Source organism: Perognathus longimembris, chromosome 28, assembly GCF_023159225.1.
Source record: "Perognathus longimembris pacificus isolate PPM17 chromosome 28, ASM2315922v1, whole genome shotgun sequence".
Classification (NCBI taxonomy): domain Eukaryota; kingdom Metazoa; phylum Chordata; class Mammalia; order Rodentia; family Heteromyidae; genus Perognathus; species Perognathus longimembris.
This window is the reverse complement of record NC_063188.1, coordinates 70,444,936-70,461,719: the sequence shown is the minus strand read 5'-3', so window position 1 is coordinate 70,461,719 and position 16,784 is coordinate 70,444,936. Positions and strand designations below refer to the sequence as shown.

The 16,784-nt window shown below is 42.5% G+C and overlaps 1 protein-coding gene across 1 annotated transcript; it reads right to left on the bottom strand.

The window, feature by feature from the left end:
* Nucleotides 1-2,013: 2,013 nt before the first annotated feature.
* Nucleotides 2,014-3,609, bottom strand: LOC125343096 (PWWP domain-containing DNA repair factor 3B-like). Its single transcript, XM_048335386.1, has one exon. It carries the CDS (start codon nucleotides 3,607-3,609, stop codon nucleotides 2,014-2,016), a length of 1,596 nt encoding a protein of 531 aa, XP_048191343.1.
* Between the last annotated feature and the right edge of the window lie 13,175 nt (nucleotides 3,610-16,784).

Here is a 16,784-nt window from a genome sequence, read left to right as displayed (position 1 = left end):
ACCTTTCTCTTCAAAGGAGACCTTGGACTATGATTCCAACCATAAGCAGTCAGAACAGGAGGCTGATGAATCTCACTAACAAGATGAAGTTGCACATCCTACTTATAGAATGATTAGACTGCTATGGGAATTACAAGGTCTCCATCCCTCTCTAACACATTCAGATTAGAAGAGCTTTAAACCATACATCACTTGATTTCTGGGCCTATGAGTAAGTGAGTGGGTGAGTGAGATACTTCCTGAATGAATGAACAAATGAATGAATGAATGAATGAATGAATGAGGAGTACAAATAACATTAGATTCTAGCCACAAATATGAGAAAGGTGAAATTGGGTATTACATGAGATTCAGAGCAAACCTACTACAGAAAAAATAAAACATGTTGTCTGGGAGGATAAGGCCCTAACGGAGAATGGAGGTGAGTCTTCTTCTCATGATCTCAATAGAGAAGAGAGTGCCCTGAGTGTCAACGGAGTTGACTTTAAGAGCCAACTGCCCTGCTGTCTTGGAGGCAGAGGCCAGAGACCACTAGGTCTATCCTGGTGCATATACAAATTGGGAGGCCACCTGTAAGATTTCACAACATCAGTTATAAATGTGAACTTTTATTGAAAAGAAAATTGGCATTTGTAATAAACATTCCAAGATGACAAGAGCAACCATTATAACTTCCCACTGATGAGGAGGTTTATATGGGAATTCTTTTTTGGGTGGTGGGGTACAGGTTCCCACATGCAGAGTATGGTGGAGCAAAGAGACATGGTAGTTTTCTTGTGAATCCGGAGAGTCACTTGGTCAAGATAATATCACAAAGCACAAGCTTCACTTCTCAGCCTTTAAAAGTGCATGTTTGATAGTCTGGCCAGTGGCCACAGTGAGGAGAATGGAGGATGTTTCAGGAGTCTGTTATCAAATTTGCAGACGCTGGACATACAGCGCACACCCAGCCTAACTGAGCAGTCTGCATTTCTGCTGACTCACCAGAGTACATTTCTGCTGTGGGAACCAGTTGGGCCTAGCTGATAATGAAGTGGAAAGCTAAGTCCTGGATGGATTGCCACAAAGGACCACGTTTGAGGGTATTTAGTGACCAGAACAATGTACCCAGTTGATGGGCTCCTCAGCAGTCACGTGGGACTCTCAGGTGCTGATTTACTGCTCCCTGTGATGTGCATGAATCCGTGTGTTACATATGGGGACAGATGGCACATTGAAGAGGACCAAGTCTCTTGCCAGTCTCTTGTCAGGAGAGCCAGTGGACCTGTGTGTTTCAAGACCCAGTTTACCCCTTGAACTTGGGCCCTCCCCTAGGTTGAATTTCAAGGGCAGAGAGAGGCAGTGATCCTGCATATGACTGACAAAATGGTCCCGCTGCAAACTAATTATTCCCCAGGCCGTTGTAATAACTCATGCAGTTGAGCCAGTATTTCTGGTTTTGAGTAGACTTCAACAGTGAGTCCTTGAATATGGACTGTAGGGTTATAAAATAAAATAGCTCTGTCACTGTTTTCAACATGAAGGGTTGCTTTTTTTCTTTTTTACATATAAATCATAGCGATTAAATAAAGGGATCCAACCGTCTGGATCCACTTGTCTCTCTGCAAGGAAGAAAAGTGCAATGCAGACTTCTGCAAAACTATGTATGAGATTTCCCAGTTAGTGTTTCTTAACTGCTGGAAATTCTGTGGCTGCAATCTTGGGGCCAAATAGCTTGTGAACAATTTGAGAACAGGCACTGACAATCGAAGAGGAGGGCACCCACCACACAATGCTAGTGATGCATCCAACAGGAAGAATGCATGTCCCCAAGTCCTCCAACTCAGAGTACTTGTGCCAAACAGGGGAGTAAATAGTCAAATACACAGAGCTATGCAGCGAGACACAAAAAGGACAGGGACTTCTTCTAAAGTATAAATAAATTAGGAGATTTAGAGGACCAATTTGAGCTTTCTCATCTGTTCCTTCTCTTCTTCCTCTTCTCCTTTAAGATACGCTTTTTATTCTGCTTTCTCATTTAGTGCAATGGGGCCTGCCCCCATCCAGGTTGGTCTCCTCTTCAGAATCATCTAGGTTGGCATAGTTCACTCTTGGAAAATCAACGTGCAGGTCAGTTTCTTCCAGAGCCTTTCGAACTGGGTAGCTGACATCGGTTGTAAAGTAATCTAAAAAGGATCCCATGAAAGATCCCCAACTGACCTCTTCTCGGTAGTGTCTAATAAGGGAGAAGCACCAGGTTACACCAAGGCTGTGGGCTTTGCTGGCTCTCCTCACAAGTTCGTTTTTCTCTTCACAGTCCAGGGGCTTCAAACTACAAAGATGGACCGGAATGCCAGTTTGTTCAGTGCACATGTTGGCCTCAATCAAGAGCACCCTGGCCGTGTTTGTGGTTTGGCTGACACTCTTCACCACAGATGGCCAAAACGGATGGCCTTGGGCTTTACACCAGACCAATGCTCCCCTTTCAATGGGAGGCGGCAGTCCCTCAGGAGCCAAACGTTGGGTTCTTCCTTCTCGTCTTCTACCAGTACTCTTCCTGGTATCCATGGCCTTAGTCTCAGATGAGTGCTTGGGAGATTCAAGCTTCTTTGCCCTTCTCTTCAAAGCTGGTTCTAGGCGCTTCCTTTTTTGGCTTGGGGTAGGGAGAGGATCAGGTAACCTAGAGTTAGAGGATGCAGAGGATACCCCTGCCCTTTCCAAGCCTGCATTCAATGCACTCTCTCCAGGCTTTTCCATGCCCTCTGGGAAGGCAGTGAACCTGTGGGGTTCAGAAGCTGCCATCTCTTGGCTAGCGTCCTTTGTCTTGTGGCTCAGAGCTTTGAGCCTGGTGAGGATGACAGCTGGTCGTATGAATAGACCTGGAAATTCAGCTTTAGCGTGTTTACCTTTCCAGACCACAGTGGGACTAGAAGACACGGGGGCTGAGGCTCTTAAATTTTTCTCATCCACGTTTTGCCTAATAGCTCCTATTGGTGATGGTAGTTTGGGGGCCACATTGGAGCATTCTGATCTATCTCCTTGCATTCCATCTGGAGAAGCAGTAATAGCAGTGTGTTCCTTGGATGTCTTATCATGCAGGACATGCTCACTGCCTGAATGCCACCTCTGCTGGGATTGTAAATATCTTTGATTTTTAAGCTTTGACCCATACTGTACTTTCTGTTTCTGATGCTTCCTACCAAGGCAAGGGCCACGGCCAGGGGCAGGGTGTAAGTTGGCTCCCTTTGGTTCTGTGTTTGGAGACTCTCCAGTGGCCTTTTGCTCGGCTAGTTTTCTGCAAGAGAGAATCTCAAGTGCTAGTCGGAGTGCTTTTCTGTATGATCTTGCCTGACCTGGTGGCGTAGTGGCCTTCCAGTGAATGTCTCCTGGTGGGTCAGTGATCCTTAAGCGCACCCCAGTACAGAAGGCAATGGCTTCAATCCCAGCCTCAGTGAGTTCCATTACATCAGTGCTTTCCACTTGCACTCTTTGGTTTACAGAGAGGATTTGTACTTCTAAGGGTAATGCCCTTCTCCCGTCCTTTGTTGCTGGAGTTTCTGGTCTAGATAAGACCTTTGCTGGCCACAAATTCCATTTCCACCTACACAGGATGTACTCAGCAGTGTCCATCCTGTCTGTTGGCAGGAGATGACTGAGAGAGGCTGAGTCCCCTCTGCCACTGTAGCATATGTGTCCCTCACTCAGCAATCTCACAGCTCCTTTCCCTCACTCTAGCCCGGACTCCAATCTTGCAAGGTCTCTCCTCCCACCTGAGTATCCTGGAGATGCTGGAACTGGGGCTCTCAGTGGGGATGCATCAGTGAACTGCACTCTGGAAAGGGGAAAGCAGACATGAGTCAGAACATCATTTTCCTAGTGAAAGGGAATAGGCCTCTTCTCACTCAGACTGACAAGAAACCAGACATGGAAATAGGGAAGCATATTTTACATTAAGGGAGCTAGGTAGCAAGGTTTTGGGGACAGATGCAGAAGATATTAAGGGACTTCCCTAATACTTCCCACCCAATGTTTTTCCCAGTGTGAGGAATGTGTGTTGATCACCCTGAGAACCGGAACGGATTGCCAGACAGTCTGTGGCCATATATCTTTATGGCACATTTAGTTCCTTGGGGCCCCATGTCCATCCCTCTGGAGGAAAGCCTTGTTTGCTTCTTTCTTCCTGGAATGCTAATCCTGCCATGCCCACACCAGGTTACTTGAGGCAGTCTACTGCACACACATACTCTAGGCCTCATCCTGATGCCACGCGCTCAGTCCAGCACTGGTAATTTGAGGGTTCTGAAGGATCTCCCTGGTGCTTCGTGGATATCACGGCTGTGAGGATTGCTGCAGGCAGGGCTCCTTGGCTACGGCCTGTTCTCGGTTTTGTCATTGAAATCTGTTCTCTCCCAAAACAAGATGGCTGCTTTTATTAAGACAAGAAGTATTTCCTCTCACAGAGCAATGAACATTTTGGCCCCTTCATGGACACTGTGGGGATACTGAGGAATGCTTAGTAAATGAGAAAGACTTACCCCAGTCACACAGAGCACAGCAGGTCTGGTTTCTGAGCTGATTCTCTGGTCTTTCACTCTCCACTTGCTGTTACCCTGATCCTTTTCCCTTGTCTGTGCCTCTGCACCAAATTTAAGGGAACCTGGAGCACCTGATCCACACGCCCACGATCTGTGCCTTGTAATTGTAGCTCTGGAAAACCCAAACCACATAAGACAAGAAGCCAGTTCAGTGAGGAGTGGATGAATGCTCTCCCTTCCAAACCCATAGTGCATTTTGAAACAGAGTGAAATGCTACTAATCTCATCTATAGTTTAGATATCCTTTTGTCCATCATTCTCAGATCTTCATATTTCCACTTCTGTACGCATCATGGACGGGACTCGCTTTAATCTCAGAATTATCGAGACAGTGTGCTGGGGGTATATGGGTGTTTCCCGGGCCTTAGAAATTGTGGATTTGTATAATTGGTTGGGAAAAATGACAAATAGGTTTCCATGTTCTGGGTCAATACATCCACCTTTTTCAGCTTCCTAAGGAGCTGAAACTATAGTCACCTACAGTCAAATCCAGCAAGGCCCTTACCCTTAGACAAACGTAGAAACTCGTCTATGTCCCAGTTGCAGTTTTCTTACTTTCAAATCAGTTACAGTACTCCAACTTGGACAATAAGTCTGTGTCCAGAATGAGGTGCACAGGGACTAAAAGAGAGAAAATCTATTCTAAAGAGAAAGTGTTACCTCTATGGCCTCTGTTAGTCAAGAGCCAAGTTGGTTGGGGAATACTCAAAGACCTGTGGAATTTCAGTCAATCCTGGTGCCAACATTAAGGAAATGGAAGGCAGAAGCAGGAGTGGAATCCTGGTTTGTTTCTGCCTTTTCTGCTACAGCCTCATCTAGGCTGAAGCAGAGCTTTTACTCTGTGAGTGTGTGTGCATGTGTGTGTGTGTGTGTGTGTGTGCCTTTGTGTTGTGTGTGTGTGTGTGTGTGTGTGTGTGTGTGTATGTGACAGACATGAGACCTGAATCCAGGGCCTGAGTACTGTCTCTGAGCTCTTTTTGCTCAAAGCTAGTGCTCTATAACTTCAGCCACAACTCTACTTCCAGCTTCTGTTAGGGTAAGTGTTTGTTAATTGGACATAAGTCTCTCTCAGACTTTCCTGCTCAGGCTGTATTAAAACCAAGTTCCTCTAATCTCAGTCTCCTGAGTAGCTAGGATTACAGCAGATAGGCACTTGGGCCAAGCCAAAGTAGTGATAAATAATAATAATAATAATAATAATAATGATGATGATAATAATAATAATAATGTTATTCTGTGCAATGCCAATTTGTAATTATGTACTGTAAGTAAATTCCTCTTATTTTTCAGAGGTCAAGCTGTACAATGCGGGACAGACAGCAGCATATTGTTCTCTACTGGACGCCATGTGTACTGTCATGAGTAATCTTTGTAAAATTTGAGACATTTCAAGGGGATACTTGTCTCCTCAGAGTTGTGGGACCGGATGCTTCCTCCAATAATACACATTTCATGAATTATCAAGCTCAGCAGTGTCAAATGCTAACATAAGTCCTCTTACTGTCTCTCAATTTAATGTTCATGACATCATAGACCACAATAAAATCAATAATTTTGTGCTTTTGAAAAACCATCACCTACATACATAAGATGACATTGCCAGAATTTTAAATTTGAAAAACATTAAAAGCATATAAACATCTATGGGTTTTTCCCTAAATGATTTATGGAAAGAAATTTCATTATTCTTTGCTGACACTCAAAACCACTCTGTTGCAACTTGCTACTCATATAAGGAAAAAGGACCTGGCTGAATTATAATGACTGACATTTAAAAAATTATAATGCAATATCAACTTCGTTTAAGAATTCAGGAGGTGATGTCTCATTTCTCAACCTATGCACTGATAGTTGGTCCTTGCCAGCCTGTAACACAAGGAAGAATTTATGTGCAGTTCATTTGCATAGATGAGCCAAGGGCTGATGGATAGTGACAAAGGACCGTTTAACATAATCAGGGGCTTCAGGCCTATAGGAAGGAGTTGGGGGTGTTTTTTCTGGATTAGGGGGAAAGGAGGTTTTCTTTCTGTATTTCATGGCCAATAAAATATTTCACTTAAAAATTCAGAGATCTCATTAAGATTAGTACAATTCATTTCTAGTGGCATAGAATTCATTCTGGAACATTTCATTATCCCAGAATGCTTGACATACACCCAGTAAAACAATGTTCTTAAGTAGTACAGGTGAAAAAGTCTCCACCTCTGTCCTGTAGCGAGTATGTCCTTACTAAGAGTTTAGCAGCTATAGCTGTTCCCTTAGAAAACAAGAAAAACCAGCCCAGCTACACACATTGTCACTGGCCTGCCTGGTGTTGTGTTGCTCATTCTTTTTTCCTTCAAAAGCAAAACTTTAATGAGATCAATGCAACTAGATTGTATTGTGGGGAGAGCCAAAATCAAATTGTGGCCTATTTCCTACATTAAGAAAAGAATCTTGAACGCACAGTGATTCAGAGAGCAGTGTCTAACCCTGGATCTTTATTGTTTAGGCCTGCATGAGGAGCCTACTTTTTCCAGAATGCCTCAAGATAAATCCATTTGTTTGCAGGCAAGATGCTTGGCCAGCCCCTCTGGTTGGACAAAGCCTTGCCCTTCTCCTCTGTCCCCAAGACACTCTATGCAGGAGGATAGGAACACCCAGCAATGCACCCGGGGAGACACTGGGAAAAACAGAGCAGCTCCCAGACCCAACCAGTGGGAAATGACCCATGTGCAACTGCCCTGCACACTCAGTTCAGGGCACTGCCCACTCCATGTCCCAGATGTCCCAGGAACATCTCAAGGGAGCTAAGTGGCCACCTCTCATGCTCTGCTGTGATCCAGAAGACCCGAGGAATGCCCATCTCCGTGGCCACTTCTCACTATCTTCTCCCACTTCCGACACTGGGGACCTTCTAACTGGAACCGTCCCTCCTCTGGCACCCATCAGGTTCCTCAGTGAGTCCCAGTCGTAAGTGGTATGCAGTGCTATTGCCTCACTGGCCAGTCTGGTCCCTTCTCCTGCCACACTCCCTATTGCTGAAGGGCATGGATCCACACTGACCCCGCATCCCCACACGGCTGCCATTCCCAATGCATTTTGCCAATCCGATGCTGAATCTAGTACCCATCTGGGCCACGAACAACCACTACCGTGACCACGTGCACTTCCACAGTAGCGTGATATCGACTTCCTAGAATCGGACACACTGCATTCAGTACCAGCTTGCCTGAGCTCATTGATTGCAGGCAGTCACAGGGTAGCCTGGCGACAGCGACAACTGCCTTAGATACTAACAGTCTTGGTGCACGCGCAAGCAGCTCTGTGATTGGCCAACGTCCTACACAAGTGGAAGGATTGGGCCGCGTGACAAGGCTGGGTAATGGCTGGACCGGAGGCCTACCTGATTGGTCAGCAACATATACATGCTTCAGGGCCAGCCTCGGGACCTGGCTATACTGTGCCAGACACTGGTTGGCCCAGGGGGCATGGATGCCTCTCCCTTGGTTGTGGCAAGGGACGCACCTTGCTGATTGGCCAGCGTCGAGTCCAAGCCAAATGCAGGGCCAAACACCTGATAGCTCTGCCCACACTGACCTGAGGGAGGCAGCCCCGCAATCTGCTCACTATACCCATTTCTCAACTACCAAGCTTCTCTCTAATGTCTTCCCCAGTACTTCTGGCTTGGCTCCTCGGGACTGGAGAAGCCACAACATGCATTCCCAATACCCTACTCTCTCCATGCCCTGTCTCTCTCTCCACTCCTAAAGACCCCTTCAGTTGTGTCCCTTCAGGCATCCACTGTAATGATCACAGCCTGCCTTCTCAATACCAATAGTGGATGCTAACACTCTATGCTCAAACCGTGCTTCCTTTCTCTCCTACCTTCCAACTCATTATTGCTCAGCCCCAGTATCAAATCTCCCCTCTTCCATGTTCTTGGTCTTGGCACTATTGTAACAAATCTACACTCTGGTCTCCTCACATCACACTCATATATCCTGAACCCACACAACTATGTCACTGCTACCTCACTATATGTGTCACTACTCAAGTCAATCCTTAGACTGGCCTGCCAATACTAACTGCACTTGCTTGGTTCATTTGCTCTCAATGCCATCCACTTTTCAGACTTAACACCCCTTTACCTTGTCCTAATAATTGCCCAACACCAACATCTTCAACACTTTATCACATCTCGCAATCCTGTTCTTTTCAGAATATTTACTAAGGATGATGTTTCCTTATTCCTTTATTTTTGGTCTGTTCTGAAGCCCAGGGAGGACCTTTACACCTGCATCTCATGCTGGACACACACAAAGTGCTCCATCCTTAAGTGCTGCCTGATGGAATACATGAATGAATGATGGGCACCCAACTTGTACCTCCATTGCCTTTAGAAGTTCCAGTTCCCCATTGGCTGAAGGTGATTGAATCAGAAGGCTGGCCTTTCTCATCAGCACTGCAGCTTTTAGCCTCTTTTATACTCATCTCATTCCTAATAACTTCCCATGATGGGCACTTCCCTAGACACTGACCTCCTGCTTTACACTCGCTCCTGCCTTCCTGTTCTTCATATGTGCATTATCCTGTTTGGTTTCAGGGGTTGATGGAGAAAAGACATATGAGCTCTTGGCATAGTGCCAGGTCTGGGCCCTTCATAGAGGTCCCAAATGGCTCCTTCGTTGACTCCAGTCTGGATCCAACAAGACAAGGATGTGGCCTGAGTACCCGGGGATGTGTTTTACATTGTACCTAATTAGAAAGAAATTACACTTGGATCTGAAATCAATACTAGTACAAATTATATAGAAGCAAGGCTAGGAGGAACCAGGCTACATGAACCACCTGGCAGTTTCCGGTCATTTGGTAATATCTCCAAAGCTGGTTCCAAATGGTGGAGAGATGTAGGCAGTCTTATGGATTGGGGAGACTCCTATATATTTTCACATAGAAGGTGACTGAGGATAGCAGAACTGACAGATGGACTGACTAAGTGCAAGCAAATGCAGAGCCATAGGGAATTGGACCTGCAAACCACCAAACTGCTTTCTAGTCAGATAAGGCTAGAAAGAACTCCTTTAGAAGTACTAAGACTGTGGGGTAAGTAGCACTACGGGGAGAAATGCCAAGAATTCCTGGATGTGTTGAGACCAAACACACCCCACATGCCCCTAGGACCTATGCATATCAGGGCTACAGCAAAGAAGACCCTAAGGGCTTTCCTTCCTCCTGAAAATCTATGGGGGCATGGGTGCATTAGACCCAACAACCCCTCTAAACATCCTTCCAAGGTAAAGCCTTTCAATGTGAAGATAGAATAAAATGAAAATAAAGCAAGATAGTAACAGTGCAAATTAAAAGAAGATCCACATAATAGTAGGAAAGAACAAACTGAGATCACCGAAAGTAGACAACCTTTAAGGATCAAAGTATGTGCATAAATTGGCTCTTCTTATATGTGAAACTATATAATCAGATCTAGACTATACTTTTGGTCTACAAGGGCAAAAGAAAAAATCGGGCATGGAATGCGGTTTATCAGTAGAGTGCTTGCCTACCATGCACGAAGTCCTAGGGTCAATTCTTCAGCACCATATAAACAGAAAATGGGGGAAGTAGCGCTTTGGCTCAAGAGGTAGAGTGCTAGCCCTGAGCAAAAAAGAATCAGGGACTGTGCTCAGTCCCTGAGTCCAAGCCCCAGGACTGGCAACAAAAAGAGTGTTCTTGGGAAGTGGTGCTGTGGCTCAAGTGGTAGAGTGCTAGCCTTGAACAAAATGAAGCTCAGGGACACGCCCAGGCCCTGAGTTCAAGTCCCAGGATTGGCAAAATAAAAATCCTGTGAAAACGAGTTAAGAAAGGAGGATCAATTTATAGTTACTAATTGGAAAAGATAATTACCAGTAGAATACCGTCCCCAAACCCATCAAGTATATTTTAAAAAGTTGTGGTGAAAGCACCTGAACCAGGCCTCCTTACATTTTAAGCATACTTAAGGCATGAGGAAAATCATCCTAAACATGAAACAATAATATACCACAAGATTGAAGTAATGTAGTTAGAAAATAAGTGTAAGAGAAACAACAAATGCTGGAGGGGATTCAGAGTTGCAAATTAGTACAACCACTTGGGAGAACAGTATGGAGGTTCCTCAAAAAGCTCAGCATAAACATACCCTATGACCCAGCCATACCATTCCTAGGCATCTATCCTGAACAATAGGTCTCAGGATACCATAAAGACATCTGCACACCATATTTATCTCTGCACAATTCAAAATAGCCAAAATATGGAAACAACCCAGATGCCCCACTACAGATGAATGGATCCAAAAAATGTAGTGCCTATACACAATGCAATTAGAAATGATAAAATACTTTACATTATGTATCTAAAACCAAACAACTACTAAACAAACATAAAAAGGTGTAGAACAGACCTATCAGTGGATTACAATAGCTCAATACACAATAGCGATGTACACATGATTATATAAGACGAGGATAAGCAAAAACAACTCCAAGAGAAGGACACATTGAGGATTCTATTGTTGACATTATGTATAATGTTCTAGGCGAATTTCCTTTGGCATACCCTACGTGGTTACTGTACATGATTTTGGTACACTGGATATTGTATATATGCCTACCTGATCTAGGGAAGGGAAAGAAAAAATGAGGTGTAACAGATATCACAAGAAATGTACTCACTACCTTATTATGTAACTGTACCCCTTTTGCTCAACACCCTGTTAATAAAATTTAACTAATAAAAAAGAAAATAAGTGTAAGAAAAGTTAGAGAATTTAAATTTTGGGTGCTGCCTGCAATTCCAGTGACTCAGGAAGCACAAGTCTGCAAGATGGGAGTTTTATTGAGGCTTCCCTATCCAAAAAGCTGTAGAGTTTCAATGTTGGTCAATAAGTGAAGCATTGTATTGAATATCAATCGTCCCAGATACAGAGAAGACAACTGAAAGGCAGATCAAAGTCTGAAGTGAGCCCAGCACAAAAAGTGGAGACAGTAGCTGAAAATAAATGAAAGGGAGAAAAGGGATGGGGTGGGGGGGCTTCAAGTCGTAGATCACCTGCCATGACTTGTACCTTAGGAGTTTACACATCAACAAAATGACTAAGGGGTCATTTTTATGAGGGACCAAGGGTGAATGTGGGCTTTGAGGATAGAAGGGAAAACATAACTTCATACCTTCTACTTTTCTATTAACTATGTCCTATGATCAAACACAGGAGAAAGAAAATGTGTTCAAATTTTTCAAACTCTTGTCTTGAAAACATATTGGTTGAAGGCTTAGCTGTACTTAGTGTGTATAGCATGGGATGAAACAAATGAGAAAACACATTATACTCTATCTTATATATGTGTATAGAACATATAGACTTACCATGTAATTTTGTATATAAACTGGAATTAACTCTAGCATATGAGATATTTCATCATTTATGTTTTTGTGTGATCCCTAACCCAAATGCAAAACAGGTCTGAAAACAATGATCAGCGCAGGAGCATTGCTCCTCTATAACACCCAGATTGTACTTTAAATAGTACTCCACGCTTCACAGTGGTTCAATAAAATCCAAAAAGAGTCATCAGGAAATTGGCCATTTCCTATGGGAAATGGGAAGAAGCTATAGTATCTCTGGAACAATAAGAAATAAACAAGGAACACCTATCATACTACAACAAGGAAATTCAGAGCTACATTACTGCTAGAAGGTCTTGGGAGCTAAAATGAGATATTTATGTCCAGAAAAACATGAGGATTTTCAGCATCTTTAGGAATAAAAATTTACAAATTCAAAATGACAAAATACAACCATTGTGCCACTTTATAGTGAATCATTCCTTCTTTTTGAAATTGATAAATACAGGGAAAGCAAACTTGTACCCATATATCTTGGAAAATCAAGAGTAGCATAACAAAATACCATGAACTGAGTGGATCCAAAAGACACTATATTGAAAATGAGCTATACAACTTTTGGGGAAGGGGAATCAGAAGGGACAAAACTGGAAGAAAATGAGGGAAGTGGTGACACTCTTCAAAAAGTAATGTAGGGCTGGGAATGTGGCTTAGTGGTAGAGTGCTTGACTAGCATGCATGAAGCCCTGGGTTCAAGTCCTTAGTATCATATACACGGAAAATGCCGGAAGTGGTGCTGTGGCTTGAGCGCTAGCCTTGAGCAAAAAGAGCTCAGGGACAGTGCTTAGGCCCTGAGTTCAAGCCCCAGGACTGGCAAAAAAAAAATAATATAGTGACTACCAAACCCGTTCTAGAAGGCCAATATAACCCTCATCTGGAAATCAGATAGGGACCTATCAAAGAAAGAGAACTATAGACCTATTTCCTCAATTAACATCAATGCAAAACTTCTCAATAAAATTTTGGTCAAGGGGCTGGGAATATGGCCTAGTGGCAAGAGTGTTTGCCTTGTATACGTGAAGCCCTGGGTTCGATTCCCCAGTACCACATACTTAGAAAATGGCCAGAAGTGGCACTGTGGCTCAAGTGGCAGAGTGCTAGCCTTGAGGGAAAAGAAGCCAGGGCCAGTGCTCAGGCCCTGAGTCCAAGGCCCAGGATTGGCAAAAAAAAAAAAAAAAAAAAAAAAAAAAATTGGTCAAATGACTTCAACAACTAATTGAAAAACTCATACACTAGGACCAAACAAGATTCATTCAAGGGATGCAAAGCTGGTTCAATATAAGCAAGTCAATTAATATAATTCAACACATCAATAGAATAAAGAGCAAGAAACACATGATCATCTCAAAGATGCAGAAAAGGCATTTGACAAGATCTGACACCCATTTAGGATGAAAGCTTTGGATAAACTAGGAATCCGTGGAACATTCCTTAATATAATAAAGGCTATGTATGGCAAACCCACAGCTAGCACCATACTTAATTATGAAAAGTTAAAGCCATTTCCTCTAAAATCAGGAATGAGACAAGAATGGCTGCTCTCTTCACTCCTCTTCAATATAGTATTAGAATTCCTAGCTAGAATAATCAGGAAAGAGGAAAACATAAAGGGGATTCAAACAGGGAAAGATGGAGTAAAACTCTCTCTTTGAGGATTACATGACCCTATATTTAAAGTACCCCTTAGCCAGGTGCTGGTGGCTCTTGCATGTAATCCTAGCTACTCACGATGCTGAGATCTGAGGATTGCGGTTCCAAACCAGGCCAGGCAGAAAACTCCATGAGACTCTTAATCTCCATAGCCACCAGAAAATGGGAAGTGGGGCTGTGGCTCAAAGTGTTAGAGCAGTAGCCTTGAGTTGAAGAGTTCAGAGACAGCCCCCAGGCCCAGAGATCAGGCGCTATCTACAAATTCAATGCAATACCCATCAATATCCCAACTTCATTCTTTAAGGAAATAGAAGAAGCAATCCAAAAATCATATGGAATAATAAAAGACCTTGAATAGCAAAAACAGTACATAGCAGGAAAAGCAGTGCTGGAAAAACAACAATATCAAACTTTAAACTCTATTATAAAGCCATAGTTAGAAAAAACAGCTCAGTACTGGCACATTGACAGGCCCGAAGACCAATGGAATGAAATTGAAGACCCAGAAATGATCCCACAGACCTATGGCCACCTAATCTTTGACAAGGGAACAAAAAAAAAAATAGGATGGAAGAAAAACAGCCTCTTCAACAAAGGGTGCTGGCAGAATTGGCTATACATGTGTAGAAAACTGAAGCAGTAGTTCAATAGTTGTCTACATATGATTATATATGATGATGTTAAGCGAAATGAACTCCAGGATGTGGAAACAAGAGGTTTGTATTGGTGTTGTTATTTTTAATATGCTATGTGAATTTTTTTCTTTTTTCTTTCCTATGGTTTATCCCCTGTTGTTACTGTATTTGATTTCTCTATGTTTATCTGAATTAGCTAAGGTAAGGGGAACATAAAAATGGTGAGGCAAAGGGTAAAGGGCAAACCAATAGCAATACTCACAAGACAACATGTTGGAAATTAACTGTACAACTCAGGGGGGCATGTTAGGGGGAGGGAAAGTGGGACAAAATGAGGGAGGGGGTAATAAGTATGACAAGAAATGTACTCACTACGTTACATATGTAACTGTAATCACCCTCTGTAATCACCTTGATAATAAAATTAAATAAAAAACTGAAGTTAGACCATTATATATTTTGCTGCACCAGAATCAACTCCAAATGGATCAAAGACCTCGAAGTAAGAGTAGATACACTGAAAATATTACAGGAAGGGATAGTAGAAACACTAGGGCTTCTTGGGACAGGTTGAAGCTTCCTAAATAAAGATCCAGAAACATAACAAAATGAAGAAGGGCTGGATAAATAGGAACACATTAAACTGCAGAGCGTCTGCATGGCAAAGGACAGAGCTATCAAAATAGATAGGCCACAGATTGGGAGAAGATCTTCACTAGGCAACAGACAAGGACCACATATCAAAAATATACCTAGAGCTAAAAAATTAAACCCCCCAACAACAAATCCTCAAAAAAAACCCCACACCATTAATAAGTGGGCTAAAAAAATTTAAAGCGACTTCTCTGAAGAGGAAATAAGAGTAGCCAATAGATACATGAAATAATGCTCAACATCTTTGGCCATAAAAGAAATGGAAATCAAAACTACAATGAGATTATACCTTGCCCTAGTTAGAATGGTCATTATCAAGAAAACAAATAATAACAGATGCTGGTAAGGATGTGAGCAAAAGGGAATGCTACTACACTATTTTAGTTTTCTGCACATTTGTCTTGGATGTAAGTTTATCTGTTTGGGAGAAGGTACAGGGGAGCACAGATATGGTGGGAAAAAGGGTGAACAATTACAGCAGTGATATTCACTAGACACTGTTGAAAACTTGTGGGAAGGGGTCAGGAGGGAAAGGCTTGGAGAAAATGAGGGAAGAGTTGATACTGTTCAGAAATAAATGTACTCACTACCTGACTTAAGTACCTGAAATCCTCTGTATATCACCTTTATAAGAACAATTTTAAAAAAGAATTCCTCTCTGTATACATCCTAAGGTAAAGTCCTATGAAACACAAATTAGCACCTAAGGCCAAGAGTCCTAATAATTAAAGGCTATCTAAAGTATTGGTTCAGGCTTGTTTTGTTTTACTTAAAGAATGTTATTAAACATTGTCTCTCTTGTGGATCAAGAGTATGTCACTTCTATTGTATGCAACATTCTCAGAGGACTTCCATAAATAGCAAAACACATATTAACTTTCTTTTCCTAGATATCCCTTTACATATTGTATTATTTTGTTGTCAGAAATTTTCCTAATATGAAGTAGAATATTCTGCAAGACCACAACAAAAAGAACACTAGAGAAAATAAATCTGTTTCTTTAATGGTACTGAACAAAAGGACTGCAGGCATCATTCACAGACAAGTGTGGAACCCAGAGTTCTATATCATGTACTTAAAGTTTCCTGGGGATAATCTTTACTGGGAAGTGATGTATCATAATGTGAATCTTGCCTGACACAGATAACTACCCGGAAAAGAGTTACAACATTTGATATTGTCAGTATTAGCGTATATTCAAAACCAAAACACTGAGTGTACAAAAATCAAAATACTCAATATAAGTGGATGTTCTCAAACAAGTCAACCCATAAAAATGTTCTGCCTCTTCTGCTATGGGTCTTTGGGAGCTGGGAACTGTGCTTAATATGACCAAAAAAGAAGTCCTGGTGTTCTAGTGAGAAAAAGGAATTACTCACGAAGCAAGATATATGTGTGTGTATGTATATATGTATATATGTATATATATATATATACATATATATATATATATATATAATTCATTAGAGCCTTGAAGGAAACAGCAGAGAACAGGGTGATTGAGGGGGTAGCTGCTACCCTGTGAAACATGAAAGAACTCTGAACAGAAGACACAAGAACTAGAGAAATAGACATCCATAGAAAGACGGGGATAAGGGAACAGACTTTTGAACAGGAAGGAGAATAGCATACAAATCTTTCTGATGGAAGAAGCAAACTTGCTATGCTGACACAAACCTGGATGGATTGTAAGGGTAACAGAGGTCAGGCAGCTCTAGTGCTGAACAATAAAGGAAGAGAAGGCTTTTCTGGGAAAGAGAGATACTCCAGGTGGAAGCCCTAACCTCACACCTGGGTAGTGGGAAGGTAATGGAGCCCATCCAGGAATCCAGTAAGTGTGTGTTGTGA